The following is a 27,550-nucleotide window of genomic DNA, read 5'->3' on the forward strand; positions in this document are numbered from 1 at the left end:
TTAATGTTGGTTTTCTCTGAAAAAATGCATAATTGAAAGATCTTGCAATGTAAAAGACAGAAATATCAAACTTAGAAAGCTGCCAATTAAGGAAAGTATGACTTTAAGGAAGATGTGATGATTCTGGTTTTCTGGTCTTGTTTTAATAAAATGGTCCACAGAATCAGCAAATGAGAACTTCTTTGGATAATAACCTAGCTGGTTATGTGCCTTGTCTATTCGGAATGTGTGAGTCACGGCAATGTTCTGCACCTATGAGGCAAAAGAACCAACAGTCAAAGAGCTGCATACATTCCAAATCTTGAACAAAACTCTGTTATTTGAATGGTAGCACAACAGAATATGAAAGAAAAGCAAATTCTTAAATTAAAAATAACTTTGGGCCAAACTGTATGCTCCCATGGACATACCGTACATTTGCCTTCAAATTGTCCTCGCAAATGGAGGGTCTTGGGAGCCTACAGAGAAGGCAGAGGCTGCTATCTTCCAGCCTTTTGGACATCTATACAGGGTTCTCAGACCCGCTCCAGCAGCATCTCTTGCTGGAGCTGCTATGCTGTTGGGCAGGCACCCTACATCCATCCATCTATTGTACTTCAATGGCCCCACATTACCATAATATCTGAGTGCTCACAATCTTTAGAATATTTACCTGAGGGGAGTACAGAGAACTGAGGAAAGACTAATGACCAGATTTTTAAAGGTGTTTAGGCACCTAAAGATGCAGATAGTCACCTAGTGGGATTTTCAGAAGTGCCTTGGCACCTGGATGCTTTTGAAAATTCCAGTAGATGCCTATCTGAATCTTTAGGTGCCTAAATACCTTCAAAATCTGACCCTAAACTGGCTTGCCCAAAGTCACACAGGAAGTCTGTGGAAGAGCATGGAAATGAACATGTATCTCCCAAGCCCCGGGCAAGTGCTCTGTCCACTGAGCCATCCTTCCTTGTGACTGTGTCACTCCCATCTTTTGAAGAGGTATAAGGGGGCAGTTGCTGAGAAACTGAAAATGTAAGCAGCATTATGGTAGGCTTGGGATGCCCTAATGGAGATCTCTTGCCTCTGAAGGGAAGTGGGTCCTCCCACTCTTGGTCCGCACTCCAGGTCCAAACCATGCAGTCCCAACCTTGTACTTAATCCATTGAGAAGATGGATTGGAAGACAATGATGGCATGGGGGTGGTGCTTCTTGGCACCACACATCTCCCTAAGTCAGATCAGAAGACCTTCCTCTTGCAGAAATAGTGAAGATGATCTTCCCTATAGCAATTTTTAGCTACTGACACAAAGTGAAATAATTACTTGTCATTTACCAAGAGATTATTGAGATTTGTTTCTTTTTTGTTGCAAATTATTTAGCAATGTTTAAGTACTGGTGCAGACTAAAACCATTGCTTCTTATCTGCTTGTGTTTTCTAAAAATAACTTTAATCATTAAATTTTCTTGGGAATTATTAAATAACAACATAAATAATACAAGTGTGTTTAAATGGACAGAAATTATATAACAAATATACCCTATGGCCCAAATTGTGGCTGGCATTTATTTTTGCTATGAAAACTGCAAGTTAAAGATGGAGCACGGATGGGGAGTTTTATTCTTTGACTTGTGTGAATTCTTTGTGAGCTCACTGCAACATTGTGCCTCCAGTATTAATATAACATGCTTTCTGAACATTTTAATTAGATATTTTATAAAGATACATATTTTACCTCATTTCTGGTCAGCAAAGGTGTAAATTCAATAACTGGTTTCAATGCCAAGTGCAGATATTCCATTGCTGTGGCTGTGAAACAGAAAGTTAATACTTGAGAGATAAGAATAGTAAACCACTAAGCTATTGTAATTCTAGTATAACTGTTCATGTCGGTAATGTTAAAGAAAATGTAAATTGCTAAAGAATTGTGGACAAAATAATTGCTTCAGTAAGATTGGTTGGATTTGTACCATAAAGTAGGGGCCTACTTGGGCTACTTGTATGAATAAAGGGTTTGCATGATTGGATGTAGGTCTGGTAGACTAATTAAATAACTACAAGATTTTGGGAAACATAGTGATAACAAGCCATTGTAGGTTGGATTCTGCATTTGTTTCACACCCAAGATTCTCATAGATGTCAGAGGGAGTTTGGGATGCACAAGATGCAGAAATCAGCATTGCAAGGAAAACATCTAGGGCTGTCAAGCAATTAAAAAATTAATTGTGATTAATCACACAATTAAAAATTAATTGCAATCATGCTGTTAAACAATAATATAATACAATTTATATACCTAATTTTGGATGTTTTTTTACATTTTCAAATATATTGATTTCAGTGACAACACAGAATACAAAGTGTACAGTGCTCACTTTATATTTTTTATTATAAATATTTGCACTGTAAAAATAAAAGAAATAGTATTTTTCAATTCAGTTAATACAAGTACTGTAGAGCAATCTCTTTATCATGAAAGTTGAACTTACAAATGTAGAATTATGTACAAAAAATAACTGCATTCAAAAATAAAACAATGTAAAACTTTAGAGCCTAGAAGTCTACTCAGTCCTACTTCTTGTTCAGCCCATCGCTCAAACAAGTTTGTTTACATTTGCAGGAGATAATGCTGCCTGCTTCTTGTTTACATAGTCACCTGAAAGTGAGAACAGGTGTTCACATAGCACTGTTGTAGCCTGCGTTGCAAGGTATTTACGTGCCAACTATGCTAAACATTTGTATGTCCCTTCATGCTTCAACCACCATTCCAGGGGACAAGCATTCATGCTGATAATGATCCAAAGCAGTGCAGACCAACACATGTTCATTTTCATCATCTGAGTCAGATGTCACCAGCAGAAGGTTGATTTTCTTTTTTGGTGGTTTGGCTTCTGCAGTTTCTGCATCAGAGTGTTGCTCTTTTAAGACTTTTGAAAGCATGCTCCACACCTCGTCCTTCTCAGATTTTGGAAGGCAGTTCAGATTCTTAAATCTTGGGTCGAGTACTGTAGCTATCTTTAGAAATCTCACATTGGTACCTGCTTTGCGTTTTGTCAAATCTGCAGCTAAAGTGTTCTTAAAACAAACAGCATGCTGCGTCATCATCCGAGATTGCTACCATATGAAATATATGGCAGAATGCGGGTAAAACACAGAGCAGGAGACATACAATTCTCTCCAAAGGAATTCAGTCACAAATTTAATTAACGCATTATTTTTGTAAATGAGCATCATCAGCATGGAAGCATGTCCTCTGGAATGGTGGCCAAAGTATGAAGGGGCATACGAATGGTTAGCATATCTGGCACATAAATACTTCGCAAGGCCAGCTACAAAAGTGCCATGCGAATGTCTGTTCTCACTTTCAGGTGACATTGTAAATAAGAAATGGGTACCATTATCTCCTATAAATGTAAACAAACTTGTTTCTCTTAGCGATTGGCTGTACAAGAAGTAGGACTGAGTGGACTTTTAGGCTCTAAAGTTTTACTTTGTTTTGTTTTTGAGTGCAGTTATGTAACAAAAAAAATCTGCATTTGTAAGTTGTGCTTTCATGATAAAGAGATTGCACTATGATATTTGTATGAGGTGAACTGAAAAATACTATTTCTTTTATTATTTTTACAGTGCAAATATTTGAAATAAAAATAATATAAAGTGAGCACTGTACACTTTGTATTCTGTGTTGTAATTTAAAGCAATATGTTTGAAAATGTAGAATAACATCCAAAATATTTAATAAATTTCAATCAGTATTCTATTGTTTAACAGTGTGATTAAAACTGTGATTAATCGTGATGAATTTTTTTAATCACGATTAATTTTTTGAGTTAATTACGTGAGTTGACTCTGATTAATCAACAGCCCTAAAAACATCAGTTTCAGAATATACGAGTCCAAAGTTTTTTACCTGTAATTTTTTACATTCATATTGTGAACTTCACCTCTATTCAGGGAGCCTGCACAGGGCTCATAGAACCCTTAATTCCCACTTAAGCCGTATTGAGATTTTAGGTGAGAGTTAAATGATGGATAAATCTTGTGTTGGCTCTTTTCATACGGGTGAATTTCACCAGTATGTGTCAGATAAACCAAATTGTCACAAAGCTAGTGAACTTTTGGAATTGCACAATTTAAAACTGTTCAATCTTGCTTTTTACAAAAGTGTCATGGAAATAAAAACTCAGAGACAAAGTAAAAAAGCATAATAAACCAGTGCATGGCATTCAGATACTTTGGATATGGGGGCAGGATCGACAGACAGATAAATAAAAATATTTTACCTGCTACGTAAACGAAGCAAGTAGGAATACGTATCCATGGTGGACTGCAACCTAATTTTTCAAACTGAAAGGGATTAAAAACAGTGAATAACAAAAAAGAAACTAATACACGTATGGATATCAGTGCAGAAAGTGTATATGGAAATATTTATAGATAAAATATAAACCTGGATGTTCTTTTTCAAATCAGTTCACTGTTGTTAATTACTTTACCATTTTTCTTCTCAAAAAGACTCCAAACATAATTACATAAGAAACGTGGGAAATTACATTTATCTGAAATAGTAGTGTATGTGAGAAAAATGCATTTTGTGTTCTTTGATCCTAATCCCACAGTCATGATGCACTGATCTCTCATTTTACAGTGTTAAAATGTTATGGTGTTTAGCAAATCATTAACAGTAAAGTGATTAATGGAAAAATTATTTGTATTACAGAATAACAGCCTGAGCCTACATTCTTTGTGAACCTCAAACTTCCACTGGTGTCCTTAGGAAGGAAGGATCAGGCACTAATCTGATAAAATATACCAACAAGGTAGCTTTCGCTTATGCCAGTACACATTGTCCTGGCTTCAATTAGTTATTAAGGCTAACATTTGGAAAGGTGCTCTTGAATCTGAGATGAGCATGCAAAATCCCCAACATGTGCACAAAAGTTGAACCTGTGTACGTACAAAGGAATATATGCATGCAATTCCCTGATTTATGCATCCATATTTGCATGTACAGTTTTCAAAATGTGGGCCTACAGTTTTTCTACATTCATTGTATTGTATTTGAAATAAATATATGTATTGTACATACTAGTGGAGTTATCCATTCAAAAAGGTTGACATTCTTGCCATCATTTATATAGTATGCCTGACCACTCTGTTAAAGAGATAGAGAAAAGACAGGTTAGTAACATGATACTGTGCATGGAGTGACATTTTTTCATTGTCTCTTTAAATATCTGTACTGATTTTATAACTAATATAACAACATAAATAAAAGTATATACAGATCAACAGGTTACCCAAATTCTGTTTCAATTAACTATTCTGTATACAGTACAAACTGATTGCCATAACAATGATTGTTTTATTTTGGTTAATAACACCAGCTTCACTGTAAACTTGCTTATTACAAGTTTATTGCTGTTAAAATGCTATTTTACTGTGATTCCCAAACACAATGAAATTGATTCTAAATTGACACTTTAATAACGTGTGCCTTCTTGGAACACACAGGAAATATTAGGGTTATATTCTGCTCTTAATTACACTGGTGAGATCTCATTGAAGGCCAAGTGACCCGTACTTGTGGAAGTAAAGTTTGGCCTATTACCTTTTTCCTGTTAACAACTTCACATATAAAATCCATAACATTAATATATGCGTTGATAGTCTTACCAATGTACTTTTATTTTTTAATTATTTTAAACAGGGTAAACATTTGTGCTAACAAGGAAGAAAAGACATGCAACAATATTCTTTTTAAATATATGCACTTGTATTGAGTGTGCAGAGCTGGTAGTTTGCATGTGCAAATATATAGGCAAGAGCCGGCAGCAGCACATATAGTTAAGGTTTTCTAAGACTTTCTTTCCATAATTAAACACATAGGTCCTGCCTCTGCAAACTGATCTGCACGGATTGTGATATTAGCTGAGAGTGCTAGTTTCACAACAACCATTGGTAGCTACCTGGGGAGGAAGGGACTATCTCAAACCACCTTCCCCACCCTCAATCCCACTCCTATAATGGCCTCTGTGTATAGTGAGGATCAGGGTAAAACAGCCCCAACTCCATTCTCTAATTGTGTATTACTCCTTTGCTCCTGTTGGAGAAATAACAATGAAGATAATTTGGGGAGAGTATTTTCCTACTGGTGGACTGAGTCTTTCACGATGTAGTGTACTCAATGTTCTCTAGTGCCACCAAAGTAGCTGGTACTTCATGGCAATAGAGCTGGGCAACGGCCATGCACAGGATGACCATGATGTGAGCGTTAGGAGCTAGTGCCATGGTTCTGTTCTGATTATAACTATTTTCATTTTAAACTTGTATCAAACTAGATAGGGTAGGGGTGGGCAAACTTTTTGGCCCGAGGGCCACAACAGGGTGGCAAAACGGTATGGAGGGCCGGGTAGGAAAGGCTGTGCCTCAGCAAACAGCCTGGCCCCTGCCCCATCCACCCCCTCCCACTTCCTGCCCCCTGACTGCCCCCCTGAGAACCCCTGACCCATCCACCCCCCCCCACTCCTTGTCCCCTGACCGCCCCCTCCTGGGACCCCCATCCCTAACTGCCCCCCAGGTTCCAACACCCCCTATCCAACACCCCCCCGGTTCCCTGTCACCCCCATCCCGGGACCCCACCCCCTATCCAACCCCCCCTGCTCCCTGTCTTGCCACTCCGCTCTCCAAACCTCCGCCCCATCCAACAGCCCCCTGTCCCCTGACTGCTCCCCAGGCCCTCCTGCCCCTTATCCAACCCTCCCTCCCCCCGCACCCTTACCATGCTGCTCAGAGTGGCAGGACAGGCCTATTGGAAAGCCTGGGAGGAGGGTGGGCGAAAGCTGCGCTGCCCGCACGGTGGCGTAACTGCAGGGGACAGCGGGGGAGGGGACGGGGGCGAGACTCAGGGGCCGGGCAGGACGGGCTGTAGTTTGCTCACTTCTGCGATAGGGTGTTGCAGTTTTTTTTCTTTTTACTTACAGCTATATAGTTCCTCTCAGAGGTAAGAGCCACGGCAGCCAGGATATGAGCTTTTACAAGATTCTGTACATGAACCCAGTTCATTTTGGTAGAAGGGTCCCCAAACTTGAAACGAAACAGCCCCTTCTGAATATTAACCTGAAAAAACATACAAACAGGAAATCCCTGCAGGATGTGGCTTAATTTTGCACATAAAAGGATTACATCAAACAGAGCCCAGTCCTTCTCCCACTGAAGTCAATGGGAATTTTACCACCGACTTCCATGCCTCCAGGATTAGACCCTTAAACAAAAATGAAAAATGTTGCTGTTTACTGAGGGGATGTATGACTCAATTATTGTGCTTGAGACTTCTAGTCTAGATTGTCTTTTTGTCATTTATTAGAACAGAAATCGAATCAAGTACTGTTTGATTTTAAAGATTTTAAAAATAGATCTGGATAATTTAATAACATGTTAATAAACAAAACTAAAAGTAATCAAATATCATGCTCCAGAAAGTAAGCCAATCACTTAAAACAGTCAGGAGGGAACATCCTCATCCCCACCTACAATGTTAGACAATTTGCTAGGTATATTATTGTGAGAAAGAGGGGTAACTTTCTTCAGAAGCATTAATAGCCTCTAGGAAAGTTATTGGACTAGGATTAGTAGTCTGAATGAAAATGGGAAATTATAGAATCATAGAAGTGTAAGACTGGAAGGAACCTCGAAAGGGCATCGAGTCCAGTCCCCTGTATTCAAGGCAGGACTAAGTATTATCTAGGCAATCCCTGATAGGTGTTTGTCTAACCTGCTCTTAAAAATTTCCAATGACAGAGATTCCACAACCTCCTGAGGTAATTTATTCCAGTGCTTAACCACCCTGACAGGAAATTTTCCCTAAAGTCCAACCTAAACCTCTATTGCTGCAATTTAAGCCCACTGCTTCTTGTCTTATTCTCAGGTTAATGAGAACAATTTTTCTCCCTCATCCTTGTAACAACCTATCATGTACTTGAAAACTGTTATCATGTCCCCCTCAGCCTTCTCTTCTCCAGACTAAACAAACACAGTTTTTTCAATCTTTTCTCATAGGTCAGGTTTTCTAGACCTTTAATAATTTTTGTTGCTGTCCTCTGGACTTTCTCCAATTTGTCCACATCTTTCCTGAAATGTGGCACCTAGAACCGGACACAGCACTCCAGCCGAGGGCTTATCAGAGCGGACTAGAGCAGAAGAATTATTTCTCATATTTATGCTAATGAAACTCTCATGTCTAGAAGATACTACTGTGTTTCTATTATTTGTCTTTTGTTAAGGAACATCACCAATTTAGGGCCAATTACTGCTCTCTGATTCTCCAGTTGAAGTTATTGGTATTGGGACATTTGTGAATGTATTTTAGCACAGTGTTATAGGTACATAATCCTATCTCATTGTGTTGCAAGAACTCATTTTGATGCAAGTATTGTATCTTGTTCTGAAGGATGTCGCTTTTTTAAGACCCAAATGGATCTTCTTTTATACAAACCTACTGCTATCTCACTTTAATTATTGTGAATTATTTATATTGTAAATGCTAAATCATTCAATTGAATCTACTGAGAATTATATAGGCTAAAGAAATTAACCCCACATTATTTAAAGTGTTCTCTGCTCTCTTGCGGCCTTGTGCCACATTAAAGTGAGGAAAGGTCATATGTATTTCATGCTGCACATTTGACAGTATGTCGTCTATTATTTTCTGTAGGTTTCAGGTGTGTGCGTGCTATATGTAGGAAAGGGGCCACTTGCATAGTAGCTGTTACATGAATCCATAAATGGTCTCACATCAGCGCATTATTTAAACATATGCTATTTTCTCTAGCATTCTTATATAAATTACATATGGTTTTGTTCCATGTACATCCAAAAGGAACATCAGATTTGCCACCTGCTTTACTCTCCTAAGTGAAATACTAGAAAATAAGTTTCTTCTGCTAAAGTTCTGTTTTTTTTAAATTGGCTTCATGCATATCTATAAGTATTCCCCTGGACAGTACAACTGAAATCCCTTAAACTACAAATGGAAAACAGCTGGTGACAGGCCTGATATTTGAGGAGGCATTCAGTGACACTCCCCATGCCCACATGCCCTTGACAGTTCCTTTATGTCAGTCCCCAGGTTCCTTTTAAGTCCTGGAACTGCTAGCAGCCTTCCATTGCACCCTATGATCCTTGGCCCCCTGCTGCTCTGCTATACACAAAATGGCTCTCTCTGGCTTCTGGATATCATGGAGATATCACAGGCCCTGTTAGAGGTAGCAATTTTGAGTTGGGAAAGGCAGTTTAGATGTCACAGGGGGAGGGCACTTAAAACGTGAGAGCTTTAGCAGGGAGAAGGAGTGGGGGAGTGAGGGAGCTTGTGGGTCAATGAAAGTAAGGAGATTTAGGATTCAGGAAGAGGACGGGGAAAGGAGGTTTGAGAGTCAGTGAAGGGAGACTAAAGAGGAGCTTGGGAGCAGTGGGACATGGAGAGGAGAGTGAGAGGGTTGACGGCAGTGAAGAGTTTTAGGAAGGAAGAGTGAGGATGTCTGGGGGAGTAAGAAGTTTGATAACAATGAGAAGTGGAAGTAGGTGGGGATTGTGAGAGAAGACAGAAAGGGGATTTAGGGAATAATGAGGGGAACAGGATATGCAACAGAGTGAAGGGAAGGAGTATCTGAGGAAGTTTGGGAATAATGTTTGGGAATGAGGGGATTTTGTAGCAGTGAAGGAAAGGAGGAGTAAATATTTTTGGGTGCAAATGGAAGGGAAGTGAGGTGATTTGGGAAATAGTGAAAGGGAGGAAGGATACGCTTGTGGCTAATACACTAGAGTGGGACTAAGGAGATCTGGGGTTTATTCCCTTTGTGTCCTAGGGCAAGTAACTTATATCTCTCCGTGCCTTAATTTCCCATATGCAAAATGTGAACAAATACTTCTTTACCTCATAGGATTTTGTGGCAATAAATCCAGAAATATTTGGGCGGCACTAAGATACTCTGGGGCCAAATAAGTACTAATATATGTAGTAAATAGACAGCAGATTGAGGGGAAAGAGTGAGGAGGTCTTCGGAGCAGCGGAGGGGGTCTTGGGGGAACTGAAGAGGAGGTTTTGCAGAAATGAGTCGGAGTTGGGAAAGTGTTTTGGGGCAGTGACAGGGAAAGGAGTGTAAGGCACGTTAAGGACAAATGAGGGGAGAGTGTGAGGAGATGTGGGAAGCAGTGAGGAGGTTTGCAGATCAGTGAAGAGGATTGAGGATTGTGAGGAGAGAATTTCCAGAAATGAAAGATAGGAGAAGATTGAAAGAGAGAGAGAGAGAAATTTGGGGTACTTTTTAGACCTACAGAGAGGATGGGTTGGTTGGAGAAAGTGAGGAAGGACAGAGTTGGGGGACAAGCAGAGAGAGAATGAGGGGTTTTGGAGGTAGTTAGGGGGAAAGTGTGGAAGTTTGGGATCACTGAGGAGAGAGTGAAGTGGTTTTAGGCAGAAGAAAGAATTGGAGAAGAATACAGAAAAGAAAAATGAGGAAAGGGAAAGGTGGGAAAGGGAAGGGATAAGTGAACTTGGGGGAAGGAGGGAAACAGAGGAGTCAGCTGAAAGGAAAAATGGTGAAAAATAAGAAACATATGAAAGAATCAGAAAAGAGTCTTGAAGACAAAGGAGAGCTGCAGGAAAAGCTGTAGATAAAATAAACTGAAAATTTAAAAATTATTGAACAGAATGAAGGAAAACAGAGGTTGAAAAAGACATAAAAGAAAAAAATATATGTACACCAAGACACAGTACAGAGAAAATGGGAAAAAAGGAAGAACAAAATGAAGAAACCATAGTAAGTTTATATATATATATATATATATAATTATATAATATTATATATAAAATTTAATTAGAAAATGTTGTAATTAAATAAATTATATATATTACCCCTTTCCATCATTTATGTCAAATATGTGTCATATACAAATAGTATATAATAGGATGGTGTCACAAAAATGTTTTATTACCATAATTTTGGGATGGTTATATTACTCATGAGTAATCAATCCACAAGTGATTTATGTAGATCACTCACATGAGTATCGATAAAATTATTTTACTACAACACATCAGCATGTGTATTTTATATGCCACGTATTTTACAGAAAAATTACTTTATGGATATCTTGTACATTTTATTGGAATGATTTGTTTTATCTCTCCTTCTCTGAAGTCAAGTTCCTTAGTTAGCATGAGACCAGCTGTACAGGAATAACTTTTTCACCCCAGTAGCTTGTCCCCCCATGTCACGGTTGAGGCAGAATGGAAAGGCAGCATGGGGAAGATTGCATTGCCCATGTTTACTAGTCCTGTGGCCAAACACTTGACTTCCTTTTCTAAATCTATCGATCATGCATCACGCCTGAACCCTGCATTTTAGCAAAACCCTCCCCTGCTCCTATGAAAAATAAAGATGTTATTTATTAAGAGCCCTACATAACTTTAAAGAGTAATCTGTCCTCAAAACAAGTGACTTGTAATCATGCACACTCTGTCTTCTTAACACTACACTAAGCCAACCACCTAAAATGAAGCAAGAAAAAAAAAAAGGAAACCTGGGCACCTCTGCTTGTCCTTTCGCAACCTACTGAATTAGAAAGTATTTCAAACTCCTTTGCCTGCCTCATTGGATAATGAAAGTCATTAATGGTTGATGCTGGAAATAAGATATTTTGCTGTATTATCTTTTATTAATATTTTAAAAACTTTTGAGTATAAGTTGCACAGTGAAGTCTGAAATATCATATATGGATCTGAATGCATACAGTACAAGCGCTAAACTATTTCTAATCAGTGCTGAGTTTACATTTGCTTGTGATGAAGAATGACTTTATTGTCTATTTTTGTATCTACTGTATATTCTTTAAAGATATATTTTCTCTTTAAAGCATGTGCTATTTTATTAATTGTAATGTCTTGAAAAACTAAGAGCAAATTGTAGCTGTTACCAAACAACTAGCCAATTAATCTATGACATTAATTATAACAAATGCTATTGTATATTAATGAAAATTTATACTGATAAAATAAAATAAATACTGCTACTCGTGGCAGATGTCTTTGCTCTCCTGGTCCGTAGATGCCTGGTGAACGAAGAACACATGTACGGAGCTTATCACCTCCTAGGATATATGATAAAATGTGATTCTTAAATGACTTGCATATCACTACATTACAGGTACTTTTCTTAGGCTATGAATACCCAAATGTATATAAAATGAGGGCCGAAAGCTGTAGCCACTCCATGTGCAGAACTTACTTTGAAGTAAATGATTTTCATCTTCCTTTAAAAAAGGAAATTAAATTAGTACTTATGAAAGGTGCTGGCTTGATAGCCCCCCCAAAGTTTATTTCTTTATCCACAAAACATGCACAACACAGACAGTAGCAATATAAAAATTCACCAAACTGCCTTGCCAATGTGCTTCAAACTCTGATTTGGAGGGATCCCCTCTAGCAGTTATTGGATATTTCAATCCCTTGTCCATACAGTCTTTGATCTCTGCATTAAGATAGCCAAAAAGAATGCCAATTGTGACAATATTTTTTGTGATGTGAACTAGTATCAAATAAAAATTGGAATAAATTCACCAAACTAATTTTACATAGACTATGAACCGTGGTCAGGAAACATTGGCTTTCAGGCACTGGAGATATGAGCTGGATTTGAACCATTAATTTATAGATGAAAGGCTTTGAATACTTGGCCCAATCCTGCTTCCATTGAAGTTGATGGAAAAACTATCATCGACTTTAATAGGAGCGAGATTGGGCCCATCTCCCTATTTTCCCACGGTACATTGGTGATCTAGTTCATCATATCAGAATAATTAAATTCTTAATACACTATCACAAGACTTTGATGAAGTGCAGTACCTAATCTTGATATAGCATTAAATCCAAGTTTCATGTTTGAAATGTTTTACTGTATTTAAAAGTGACTGAACCATCTTAGGTTATGTCTACAACTGCACTTTTGTCGTTAAAACTTTTGTCGCTCAGAGGTGTGAAAAAAACACACCCCTGAAAGACAAAAGTTTTAACGATGAAAAGTGCCGGTGTGGACAGTGCTTCATCAGTGGGAGAGGCTCTCCCGTCAGTGAAGCTACTGTCTCTTGTTGGGGGTGGTTTTATTTTGTCACTGGGAGAGCTTTCTCCCAGCGAGAGCGAGGCTATACTGCTTACCTTACGATGGCACAGCTGAAGTGGCAAAGCTGCATCGTTGTAAGGTGCACAGTGTAGGTATTGCCCATATCTCCTAAATAGCTATACAATACATATGACACAGAATAAGTTTTAGAGAGACAAGGTGGGTGAGGTAGTATCTTTTACTGGACCAACAGAAGGTTGCTTTCTTATTAAAGACAATGATCCCATATAAAACAGAAATTGGTCCAGTAAAAGATATTACCTCACCCACCTTGTCTCTCTAATAGCCTGGGACCAACATGGCTACAATAACACTGCATAGAGTAAGTTTTGTGATTTATTTCTCATACAGGTGTGAAATTATAGGCTAATCTTAAGAATATGAATTATTATTGTAAAGAGCTACCGATGAAAGAAACAAGACATAACACATAAAATAACTTCTTTTATATGTGAAATCGTCCTCCTGGGATGAAATTAACATTCATAGCATTATATTAGCCACTTGCAGTACTTTGCAAGTATCAGGTGAAAGAAGTCCTTTCTGGAAATTGTCCACAGCCCAATTTAACTCAGTGTCACCTGGTCACATGGTATCATGTTGCAGTTTACGTTGATTTGTATTGAACTGGCAGTTATAGTATCTCACAGGTGAGCTCAAGTGTTCAAGTGTATAACTGACTCCCTCAACATGGAAAACTCTGGGAAGCCCTAATAAATAATTCCAGGCTAAAGTATGAAATGCCTTCTGAAAAGTTTAATTTAGAACTGTAGGGAACTAATGTTTTAGTCAGCATTCATATTTACTTATGTTATACAGCACTTTCAATATGATTAATTTAAACAAGGTTTATTTTTTAACTCTTCTATCCCTTTAAAGAAATACATAAACTTCAATGCTGGCATTCAAAAGTAAGTTTTGTATTATATATGTTGTAGAAGTTGTAAATGTAAAATTATTTTTAGGGAAAATGTTTTAATTTTCTGGTATTGTGCTTTCTAGTATCTTTCTATAAATCTGTGTGTATAAGAACATAAAACATAAGAACGGCCATACAGGGTCAGACCAAAAGTACAGTATCCTGTCTTCTGATAGCAGCCAATGCCACATGCCCCAGAGGGAACAAACAGAACAGGAAATCATCAAGTCATCCACCACCTGTTATCCATTCCTAGCCTCTGCCAAACAGAGGCTAGGGACATCATCCCTGCCCATCCTGACTAATAGCCATTGATGGACCTATCCTCCATGAATTTATCTAGTTCTTTTTTGAACCCTGTCTACTATCCTGGTCTTCACAACATCCTCTGGCAAAGAGTTCCACAGGTTGACTGTACATTGTGTGAAGAAATACTTCCTTTTGTTTGTTTTAAATCTGCTGCCTATTAATTTCATTTGGTGACCCCTAGTTCTTGTGTTATGAGAAGGAGTAAATAACACTTCCTTATTAACTTTCTTCACACCAGTCATGATTTTATAGACCTCTATCATATCCCCCTTTAGTGGTCTCTTTTCCAAACTGAAAAGTCCCAATCTTATTAATGTCTCCTTATACGGAAGCTGTTCCATACCCCTCATCATTTTTGTTGCCCTTTTCCAAACCTTTTCCAATTCCAACATATCTTTTTTCAGATGGGGTGACACATCTGCACTCAGTATTCAAGATGTATGCGTACCATAGATTTATATAGCGTAATATGGTATTTTCTGTCTTATGATCTATTCCTTTCTTAATGATTCCCAACATTTTGTTAGCTTTTTTGACTGCTGCTGCACATTGAGTGGATATTTTCAGGGAACTATCCACAATGATCTTGTCAGCTTGAGGAAAACACATATATACATGTCAGTTAGATATGACATCAGGAGAAATAATAAATCCCATTATGTTGTTAATGGCTGAAGTGAATTACTGTTAATTGAAAAGTACCTGCTACTGGAGTTCCATTAGCTGCTAGTACCATTTGATCAGCAATTGATTTGGTCTTGGAATAATGGTCAATATGCTAAAAAGAAAGAACAAATATTATGGTTTTGTTTAATTACATCAATATACTCTGTAAATGACAAAAATAAACTTCTGTCAAACTGGTTTCTTGTCATCAGCTCTGTAACAGCCTCTCAAAATTAAGAAGTTGTGGGGGTACTAATTTCGGGTAAAATGCCTACATTATTGTTTTGTAAGTGAGGCAGACAGGTTTGCCAAAACGAATCTGGATTTCCAGTTGACTGTAATCCATTTGAAGAAATATTTTAAATCTTATAACAATGTAAAATATTTTTATAACAGTGTTACTCAGATTTTAATTGCTTAATATTTTTAAATTTGAATGTGTTTCTGTAGTAGTAGAAAAAACACTCAAATATTTATGCTTTTTATTGTATGAGTTAATGATTAGGTGAGAATTCTTGTGTTTGCTTTTCTTGTAGTGTGAACTTTTTACTTCCCCCACCCAGTTATTCAGAATAACATTATTTAAAACTATTTTGTCTGCCTCTCTATAATGTATGAATCATAGTTGTAGCTAGGCACTGCATTATAGCAACAGAAGTATTTTAATGGAAAGAGAAGATAGAAAAAATAAAAATTTACATGAACTGACAATGTTCACTTTCTTATTAAAGACAATGATCCCATAATAAAAAGTGCAGTTTTTCCATTTCAGCATTGAGTTTGAAAACAGATAATAATATTTGACCAGAGAGAAAACAGATAACAGGTATATAAATAAAAATAATGAATATAAAGACTCAGATAGACCCTAATCCATACCAGGGGATCTTTATTTCCTTGTTGAGCTGTATTAACTACAATGGGACTCTTCATGAGCATAAGGACCCTAATGGATTCCTTTCCACAGTCAGGACCTTGATGGCCGGAAAAGTATATACTAACAGTTACTTAAAATAATTATGTATTGTGTCTAAAATGGTGTCTATATACAATTTTAAAAAACTGAAGATTTTTCTTTTTTCTTATACTTTTGCGTCCATTGTTGTTCAGAAATAACAGAGCAAAGCAATAAAATAGGGAAAACATGGAACAAATAGTATAGGCAAAATACCTTTTCTAGTGGAAAATATGGCACAGTTTCCTCATCGCCATCTTCAATGGGATTCCCTCCAAACACCACATTCACTGTACTAGTATAGATCAGTCTGGGGATGTTCTGTTGTTTGCAGACTACAGTGATATGCAAAATAAATTATTTCAATAGAGACTGGAATAAGAAAATAACCTAGAACATAAGAATGGCCATATTGGGTCAGGCCAAAGGTGCATGTAGCCCAGTATCCTGTCTTCAGATATTGGCCAATGCCAGGTGCTTCAGAGGGAATGAACAGAACCGGTAACCTACACGAACAGGAAATGAGCCTGTTCTAAAACAACAGTTACATATATTATAAGAGTAATCTTTCCATTTTAGGATTGTTTGGGAATTTATAATAATATCTTACATTTATATAACTCTATGCATCTCAAATGATCCCAAGTTCTTTATAATTTGGCATCACATTCTGACTGAGTATCCTGTAGTTGAACATTATGGTTTTGTAGAGGGCTAGAACTCTTCAGTTAGGAGAGGGGATTGGGCCCCAGTCAACAATGGTAGAAGCCTCAGAACTACTCTACTGGCAGCCCACTGTATATTCACAAGCTAGTAGGATGATAGCAGGAAGAACTGCTCTTAAAATTATGAAAATAGTTAATTCCTTCCAAGTAAATGAATTCTAATTCTTGTGTCAGGCTAAACATGCTAATGAAATACTACAGCCAGGTTGCAATCAAGGGGTAGAACTGTTCCTCTTTGTTTCTGGCTTTCCTACAAACCTGTGGAGACACAATGTTCCGTAAGTCCTCCATGGCTGGAGAGGGTGTTGAGGAGCAGAGTTTAGGGATCCAGGGGCATGATTTCCATATTTGAGCAGATATGCCCTTGACCGTGGCCCCAAATACTAACCTCCACTCAGCTCTTGAGAAGAATAATCTGAGGGGAGAGGAACAAGCTGTACAAGGGTTCACAGGCAGGCAGAATATGGGTGCAAACCGGTCATGTTTTTGCAGCATAAATGTCATTATATTTTGGGAATAAAGAAGAGAGATACAGAAGCTGAGCCACAATGTATGCAATACAATTTGAAAAGCCATATCTGGAAATGAGAGAATCCGAAAATTGTTTATCATAATTTTCCTGAGATTGTTGGTAAAAGACTAAAATTTAAGAAAAACAAACATGAGTTTGGGTAAGGCGTTTGCAGGTACAAAGTAAAATAAAAGGGAAGATTTCCCTTATGTGGATGTCTGTAGTCTTAATCGGGTAAAGTGATAATAAAAGTAATCCTGGCACACACAGAGCACCTTCTATGTGATAATATAAATGGCTTTTTCATACATTAAATAATTGTTTTAAATCTCACAACACCCATATGAAGGAGAGAGGTATTATTATACCCATTTTACTGATAAGAAGTAGAGAGATTAATAGTGTCATCCTGATGTGAGGGGATGCTGGTGGCTTTGTGCAGAGGGTGCAAGAGGTGGGGAATGGGCATCTCTGAAATGGTCCCAGCTTTGCCCAAGTGAGGGGGTGTGGGATGATCTAGGGTTGGGGCTAGTGATCATGTTTAGTGTTGTACATATGTAAGAAATTGCAGAGTAATTATGTTTGTGAGAAAAAGAAAAGATAAAGTAACTAGAAAGCTGGGAAAGAGCAGTTTGAACTGACACTAAACCTGTTCTGATGGGAGAGGAAAGTTAACGTGGGAATGAGAGACTAATACATATGTATAAAAAAAGATAACAAAAAGTTATAAATAAGTTTATGTAAAAAGGGAGGTTGAAGCTGTGTTCTCTGGTGCTGGAGGCAACTGTGATGACATCACCCTAATGAGCTACCTACTTGTGAGTAATTGACCATTACTTGCTGTGGGTTTTTCCTTAATAAAAATTTGTTAGATCCATCTGCTGAGTAAATGAATCTCAGTCCAACAGTACATGGATCCTCTGTTAATTTAATTCTGTGAAAGAGGTTTGCATGACAACATGGCAAGGGAAACATAGGGTCCAGTGGCCCCTATGGAGCAGCCTACTCTGAAGCTTGGGTGGGAAGAATATAGATTCCTCCTGCTTGCCCCGGCACAGTTCTCCAGCACCCTGTGTGGCTGTTTGGCTTTAGTGTCTTGGCCAAGTTTACACAGAAAGTCTTGAGCAGAGTCAGATACAGAACCCAGATGTGCTGTCTTAGTACTGTGTAAAACAAACAACATTTTCCATATAAAAAATATACTAAGAAATAGTTTAACTATGCCAAATAGCTTTTACTAAATGGTATATTAGCTTGCCATACCAATACACAAAGAGACATCTAGATACATACCTTCAATTATGAGTTTTGTCCCACCAACATTTATAGATTCAATCTTTTCTTTTTGTAGCTAGAAAAAGAGAGATTGTACAGTATCTGAATAATCTCACACTTTACATTCAGTCCTAGAGCAGGTCAGGGATTTTCAGGGCAACATTTTTTCTTTTTTTGAAAAAATGTCAATTTTTAAAACAAAAATTGTTTCTGGGAATTGGTTTGCATCCTGTTTTGATGTTTTTGAAAGAAAACGCTTTGCTTTTTCTGTTCAAAATGACTTTTCATTTAAAAATGTAACAATGTATCCTAAAACAAGCATACAGAAAGGAGGATTTTAAATATACATGTTACAATAGCAATTCAATGGTCAGTCCTCTGTATTCAGAGGTATCTATTCAGTGAATTTGTGCTGTACAGTGACAGAATAATTAAACTATAATGTCTAGCAAAGATGATTATGTTGCTGTTTTAACTAAAGCGTGGGGAGTATTTTATTTTGGGTTTTTAACATTATTATTTTAGCCCTCAATTTCTTTCTAAGGATCATACATCAGGGACAAGTTTTCTTAGCTTTGACAACATTCTACCTACTAATTGTGGACAATTGAGCATTTAAATACAGCAGCTAATTCAGGTTTCAGTCTTCCCAGTCAACTTAGCAGTATATTATTTCTGGTTTTTAATAGGTATATTTGTATTTATAAATGTAAGTTCAGAGATTGTGGGGAAGACTTAACTATGGTTATGATATGCACTCAATGAGATTTGGCCATAAATAGTTAAGCCTCACAACAAAATTGTGAGGTAGGTAAGTATCATTATCCCTCTTGAAGTGACTTGCCCAAAGTCACACCTTGAGCCAGTGGCAATGCTGTGAACCCTACTCTCCTGTCTCCCAATGCAGTGCTAACCCCTAAATAGCACTTCACTGTCACTTCCTAGCTGAAAGTCCTTGGTTGCTCCCAGGTTGTTTTTGGAGCCTCAGATAGTGAAGTCACTTCCCCATCCCCAGTACAAGAACGCTAAAAGAACAGTTTTCACTGTAACTAGAGCTGCAGTTTGTACACAGCAACACACTGAATCAACTTGAGACTTTCATTCTACAACACTTTCGTATAAGCAGGATTTCAGTACACCTGAGTTTGTGTTCTCTAGTCTTCCCTTTCTGGGAAAGACTGTGAACACCAGAAGGCTGTGGCATTACAACTCTGGTGCCATCTAGAGTCATTAGACTGCTATAGGCACCCACAGGGCCCCACAGCACGCCCCTACTCTACTTGCGCTACATTGATGACATCTTCATCATCTGGACCCATGGAAAAGAAGCCCTTGAGGAATTCCACCATGATTTCAACAATTTCCATCCCACCATCAACCTCAGCCTGGATCAGTCCACACAAGAGATCCACTTCCTGGACACTACCATGCTAATAAGCGATGGTCACATAAACACCACCCTATACCGGAAACCTACTGACCGCTATTCCTACCTACATGCCTCCAGCTTTCACTCCGACCACACCACACGATCCATTGTCTACAGCCAAGCTCTGCGATACAACCGCATTTGCTCCAAACCCTCAGACAGAGACAAACACCTACAAGATCTCTATCAAGCATTCTTACAACTACAATACCCACCTGCTGAAGTGAAGAAACAGATTGACAGAGCCAGAAGAGTACCCAGAAGTCACCTACTACAGGAAAGGCTCAACAAAGAAAGTAACAGAATGCCACTAGCCGACACCTTTAGCCCCCAACTAAAACCTCTCCAGCGCATCATCAAGGATCTACAACCTATCCTGAAGGACAATCCCTCACTCTGACAGCTCTTGGGAAACAGGCCAGTCCTCGCTTACAGACAGCCCCCCAACCTGAAGCAAATACTTACCAGCAACCACACACCACACAACAAAAACACTAACCCAGGAACCTATCCTTGCAACAAAGCCTGTTGCCAACTCTGTCCACATATCTATTCAAGGGACACCATCATAGGACCTAATCACATCAGCAACACTATCAGAGGCTTGTTCACCTGCACATCTACCAATGTGATATATGCCATTATGTGCCAGCAATGCCCCTCTGCCATATACATTGGCCAAACCAGACAGTCTCTACGTAAAAGAATAAATGGACACAAATCAGACGTCAAGAATTATAACATTCAAAAACCAGTTGGAGAACACTTCAACCTCCCTGGACACTCAATTACAGACCTAAAAGTCACAATTATTCAACAAAAAAACTTCATACACAGACTCCAATGAGAAACTGCAGAACTGGAATTAATTTGCAAACTGGACACCATTAACTTAGGCTTGAATAAAGACTGGGAGTGGATGAGTCATTACACAAACTAAAAACTATTTCCCCATGCTAATTTTTCCCCTACTGTTACTCACACCTTTTTATCAACTGTTTGAAATGGCCATCCTGATTATCACTACAAAATTTTTTTTTCTCCTGCTGATAATAGCACACCTCAATCGATTAGTCTTGTTAGAATTGGTATGGCAATCCCCATTTTTTCATGTTCTCTCTATATCTTCCTACTGTAGTTTCCACTGCATGCATCTGATGAAGTGGGCTTTATCCCATGAAAGCTTATGCTCAAATAAATTTGTTATTCTCTAAGGTGCCACAAGTACGCCTCGTTCTTTTTGCTGACACAGACTAACACGGCTACCACTCTGAAACCTAGATTTCTTTGATTCCCTTCAATCATTTAGCTTGAATGCCTCTGGGTGGCACTGGTCATGTAGGTTGATTATCTCTTAGGGAATGGAAAACAATCAGAGGTCCATTCTTTTAGCCTTGACAATAGCCTTTCATACTGTTAAACATGAAGTTTTGTTAACTCATTTTAAGACATTAACTGGGAAGGACAGTAGTGTTCCTAACTGGATTAATTCCAACCTGTCTGGAAGGTTGCAAAGGGAAGTATTGTACAATTTATGCTAATTATGTGGGGTTCTTCAAAGCTCAGTTTTATTAGTCTTTGTTTTCAGTGTATATAAGAAAGAGTGTGTGTGTGTGTGTGTGAGATCGGGGGGGGGGGGGCAGAAATCACAATGCAGTTTGAGTTGCAGTGTTAACAGTTTGCAGATAACACTGCTCTGTGTCTTGTTTTCATCAGTATTGGACTTGGGGTGGTAATTGTGATTTCCCAGTAGCTGCCGGAGGCTGGGATATGGACGAGAATAAGCTGGATAAATTCAATCTTGATAAGATGGAACTGATAATAGTGATTTGGTTGAAGGATTTTGAGGTTATCACAGGGCTGATTCCTGCCCCCTTTATTGAGGAGATTTCTTCAATTTTTGTTCAAGATTTGCAATGCAGAGGTGCCCTCAGATTCCTGTTTGCTCTTTGGAACTCAGGAGACCAGGAGCACCTACTCCCATCTGCACTCAACTGGGTGTTTGTGACCTTTTTTAGGACCTTGATACAGTGATTTACAGTCATCAGATTGAATTACTACAGTGCACTCTACAATGAGCCCGTCCTTGAAGACTATTCAGAAGTTACAGCTAAGGCAGAATGTGAATGCCCACCTGTGAGTTGGTATTAGCAAATGGGACTTATTACATCTGTTAACAGATTCCTGAGCTTCCTAATCACTACACAGTAAACAGTTCAAAGCTTTGGTTTAGATCAATACAGTTCCATATTTTTGGGCTTAGGCTATCTCTCTTTGTGTTATCTACCATGACAGTTAGGATCAGCTGAGACATGCTTTAAATAGGATGGAGCTTGTGGGAGGTTAGTCTTGGAGGAGGTGCTTGAATCTGGAATTTGTAGCCTCAGCAAGCCTGAGAGAATCTGAGTCTTTTGGTGTTTTGGGGACAATACAAGGACCTTCTCTTCACTCAGGCATCTGCCTGATGTGGTAGGTAGACAAGGTATGAATAGTGTGGAATAAAAAAGGAGTAAGAAGGAGTGGGAGGTAGATTGTTTATCTGTGGAGATTATTATTTTTCTAGCATGATAGAAGATGATTTATTTGTATCGATATAAGTTTTAGTAATATCAGGTATGTGTCCTGAGATCTACAGAAGGGAGCATTTTATAAGTTTAAAAAATAATTCCAATAATCAGTAAATTTACTCTTTAAATGTATATTGGTGGAACTATTTTTCTGATGCAGATGGTATTGAATATATATATTATTTGCATTGATATTTGATTCTTACTTGTATTTGGGTAAACTAAAATATAATTTGTTTCTTGATCTTGTACAGCACAGGTGCAGATTGTTGCACAGGTAAATGCAAGGTTAAATGTAATGAACAGAACAGGGAGTACAGAGCCATCCAATCCCAATAAATGTCAAGTTACTCTGCCTAATATTTGCAGTAGAACCAAACTGGGGAGTGTGATGCTAAGCACTTAATTTCCATGCTGAGGATCACATATAAGCCATATCTCTTCAGAAATGCTTGTTCTCTCCCCACCCTCCATGTTTTTTAACCTGTGCTCTTGATAGTAAGGAAGAAGATATGCAGAAGCTTTGACTCTATCACTTATTGTGGACAGCTAATCCTAGTGCTTAACTTACTTGTACCCATGCACAGCGACAGTTCTCTCTTGTGGTAGGGCACAATTAAGTGTGTGCTCTGGGCTGTGTACCATATAAGGATTTGCAGGATCAAGGCATCAGAGTAGTTTACAGACCACTGGTTATTAGTACAGGGTGGGGAAAAGTGTGGAATTGATTATTATAAGAGAAGGCAACAGTAGGAAATTACACTCAAATGTTTACTCAGTTTTTCATTGAAAGTTATCCATCTAGATGAAGCATGCAAAGAAGTTTTGAAGTCTTACGCTTTTGAGCAACACAGGATTAATGCCATTTTATACAATGGATTAAATCTCTTTTTATCACCCACAGCTCAAATTTTCATCACTCGAAGTTAGAAAAGTTATATGTGTTAACTATCACGGTAAATAAAACTTTAAGTGATTGACAGAGGCTGGATAAGGTCACTGATATGATAATCTATTCATAAATAACTGGCAATTTACAAAAAGACAAACATTTAAAGAAATACTCTTTAAATAGCTCTTTAAAACTATGATGTTCTATTCATTGTGTTCTTGAGCCTGTGCACAGCAGGCAGTGAGAGAGGTGGTTGTGCTTCAGCTCAAGTTTGTATGAAAGCTACAGATGGACATGAGTATGTTTAAGCATGAAACAATCCTCTGCACTGAGCAGACGTTAATGTAAGCACCTTGCACGCAGGATAAGACAAGAGGTGTATTTTGGGGGTGGTGAATTGGTGTATCTGAGAAGAAGATGGACTTAAGTAAAAAGACTGGTTATTGGGTGACCTGAGTGCTGGGATAGGAATTTGCTCTTTTCATCGGAGTGCTCAGAAATCTGAAATATAGTGCTAAGATAACCACCAGTCTCACATGCTAACTTAACGTTGATTCTAAAAGGATTCAGACAGAAAGACACACGAGATAATTGTACTCACTTGCTCTAGTCCTGACATTCCATATGCAGCTGCATGAAACACACAGTCAGCCCCTTCACAAACTGCAAATAGGACATCATAATCCCTCACATCAGCCTGCAATATATATGGAAAGATATTTTGAATTTGATCACAAAACTACAGTTTAGAGTTTACCATGAAGCTGTTAGCACCCATAAAATGCATGCATGAAATTGTGCATACACTTGTTGTGATAAATAAAGGGGAGGGGATAACTCCCTTTGTTGGACACCCAGCCAGCCAGTTAGCTGTAAAATCCCTCTTGGTAGCTGACAAAAGCATCAGGGGTTAGCACAGAGGAGATCCACAATCCAAAATAAAAAATAAACCTGATAGAGTCTAACTAAACATTCCCTATTGAAATTATTTCTTCTAGGTATGGAAGATACTTTTTCATACCTGGTTCAAACCTTACACAGCATTCCTGCTTATAGCATTGCTGCTCTGTGTTCCTGCATCCCAGAGAACAACAGACAAAGGGAAAGTTTCTTTTCCCATTTTAAAAAGTTCTAACGTTCCCATTGTCTCTTTTTGTCAAGTGACCACTTTTTTTTCTTTACCTGGGGGACTTTTTAACACTTTACAGGTAAAGCAAGTAAAGAACAGCTATCAAGAGGTATTTTACAGCTAACTGGCTGGCTGGGTGCCTTCAAAGGGAGCTACCTACCCACCCCCCTTTATTTATCACACTTGTGGAAGCCAGGGGCTGAAAATCAGGCCCATTTTAATACTTTGTAATGATATTATAACAACTTTCCTCCCAGGAGAGCGATACACTTCACAAAAATTAATTCCTTTAGCTTTAGAACACCCCTGTGAAATAGGGAAATATTATCATACAGATTTTACAGACTTTTAAATCAAGGCACAGATAGGTAAAGTACTTGCTCAAAGACACAAGGAGAATTATTTGCAGAGTCAGGAATAGAACCCAGAAATTCCTTGTTCTAGGCACCAGACTTCATTGCTTTCTCACTGTAAGTACAGTAATTCACATATATTTTGCAATCTATTGTTTAAAGTGCTATGGAAGTTGGGGAGGAGTCTGACTTTTAAAAAGGTATTTGACATTATTTATGATTGTTCTGGGTTCTGTGAAACCTGTGCTGCTGAGACACTACATAAAAATCAAATAGATTAACTTAATTTGATTGTTGTGAACATGTATTTTTATCCTACCTGGATAAACACTACTCCATTAGGAATTTCCCAAATGGGCTCTTGTGTATCTAACAAAACAACCGAGGCTCCTAATTTGGCAAGAGCACACCCCAGATTATATCCAAAATAGCCTCCACCTCCTGTCACCACTGTGTTCATGCTTCTTTTACTCAGTGCTCCAGCATGTCTGTTCAGATTACAGTCAGATGTTTGGCTCCAGGGGGGCACTACCCCATTAGATATATGTTTTGGGTCACATCTACAACATGAGATACGATTTTCTATCACCAGACACACAAAACATTTTTTTTCCCATGTTGAAAATTGCTCCATGATGCTCTGGGGTGCAGATAATTCCACTAAGTTTCATGTTAAAAAGCTCCATTCAGGGCTGTACTGTTTTTCTTTATCTTAACCTGTTTAGAAGATATAAAGATAAATAATAGCATTAGCCAGTCTTTCCAAGTCAAAGGGTAATCAATATAAAAGCTTATTTATATTCAATTTTTATAGCTTTCTTCTGTTTACTTTGCTTTTACCATATTTATCACATTATACAGATGTAAAAATGGTGATATTTGGGAAACCTTGCATACTGTCACCTACTGCTTGACAATTAAAACTTTTCCATGCTTTCTAAATTAAAAAAGTATCATGAAAAGGCCTCACAGAGTTTGCATATATTTGGCCAGTTATTTACAGAGAAGGCAACATACAGAATGAGAGGAAAACATATTAGTATTTTATGAAGTCAAGGAGCATGAGAAAGTGTCCAAAATTTCTTATATGGATTGATGTGTTCCACATTCTGGGTCAAAATTAGGAATAATGGTAGATACCAACATTTTCATCATCTTGAGATAAATGGCTGGTTAGTTGTCTATGCAAATTGTGTCTGCTGGTCTCAGTTCAGTTCCTGATAGTCAAATGTCTACATTACAAAGGCTCAAGCTGCCCTTTGGGGATCACATAGTCTATGACCCAGGGCCCCTACCTTGATTTGGAATCTTAAACTATCAGGGTCCAATATGAAAGAACAGAAAACACTTTTGTTTCTACATTTTTTTTAAAAAAGGACAAAACTTCCCCCATACAGTAAACTAAGTAGTAATACGCACACACTGCTCCACTCAGAAAAATCTGAGAAAAGTGGTGCCCAGGCCTCAAAATCAACAGCTAAATGTGTATATCAAATGCACTTATAGTTTTAACCCTTGAGGTGGTTGGTGTTGAAACAATTTATTGGGTTGCTGTGAGGAAGAGTGCAATGCTGTTGCCTGTTGTATAGCTGTACTGTGGACAACATAGGACAAGGCTGCCAATCCATCACCTTCCAGGGAAACTAATAAATTCAGAGAGAGAGAGAAAGAGAGATAAATGTGTCCATATTTTTATTTAGAAAGTAAAATAAGTAATCACGTTTATGAAACAAGGATACTATTTTCCCATCCATAAATAAAGAGGCTCTATTAGGTGATGTTTGTACAGCATTTTAAAATGCAAAGCACTATACGGAGTCTAAGCATTTTTAATTATTGTGAATAATTATTATTGGATTTACACATATAAACCCACCATCTCTCAACAAAATATTCAAGATATAAATTATTTGAGATCCTTGCAAATTTGCCATAGGAATACTACAGGAGTCCAAGGAAGTGTATCTTCATTTAAAATGTTAGAAACTTTAAAAGGGATAATTTCTATAAATACTAATTACCATCATATAAAAATGTGTAGTTTCCTTAACATCAAAAGTGCAGGGATGATGCCAATTAGTTGGACAAACAAATCAAGTAGCAAAACATCAGTTTAATTCAAGTCAGAACCATAAAGAACTCTACAGCCACCAAAACAACAATGTGTTTCCTGAAGAGTTGTTTTGACAATTTAATAACATTAATCATAATATTTTATACTTGGGATTTCAAAGTACTTTACAACTATTAATTAATTCCCACAACAAGCCAGAAAGATAGGATCTGACAAGGTCACACAGCTAGTCAGTGGAAGAGAAGGGAATAGATTCAGAACTTCTGACAAGCAATCTTCTGCTCTAACTACTAGTCAACATTTCCTTCCACATATGGTGCCATCCTCTTAGAATTTTAGTTTGTTTAATAGTGCGGCATGTTGCAGGAGAAGCGTGGTTCAGACTGATTAAATGGTAAGCAACTAGATATAGTACAGTTAAATTGAGCAAAATATATTTTAAACTGAAAATCAAGAAAAGTTGCTTATCTAGGTCTATTTGATGGTAGAATAAATTTCCTAGAAAGGTAGTGAGAACCTCATTGCTAAGTCATTTAAAAGTGGACTGTGTTGAAACCCTTAAGATTATATTTCAGGGAATACTCATGCATTGCT

General features: G+C 37.9%; 1 protein-coding gene across 1 annotated transcript; it reads right to left on the bottom strand.

The window, feature by feature from the left end:
* SDR42E2 (short chain dehydrogenase/reductase family 42E, member 2) lies at nt 1-25,553 on the bottom strand. The gene is given in 12 exon segments (XM_077828751.1): nt 1-252; nt 1,713-1,786; nt 4,261-4,324; nt 5,067-5,132; nt 6,959-7,096; nt 12,042-12,124; nt 15,083-15,158; nt 16,218-16,336; nt 18,531-18,588; nt 24,002-24,097; nt 25,202-25,441; nt 25,443-25,553. Coding segments are annotated over 12 exon segments (1,377 nt in total).
* Between the last annotated feature and the right edge of the window lie 1,997 nt (nt 25,554-27,550).

This window comes from Eretmochelys imbricata, chromosome 10 (genome assembly GCF_965152235.1).
Source record: "Eretmochelys imbricata isolate rEreImb1 chromosome 10, rEreImb1.hap1, whole genome shotgun sequence".
NCBI lineage: Eukaryota > Metazoa > Chordata > Testudines > Cheloniidae > Eretmochelys > Eretmochelys imbricata.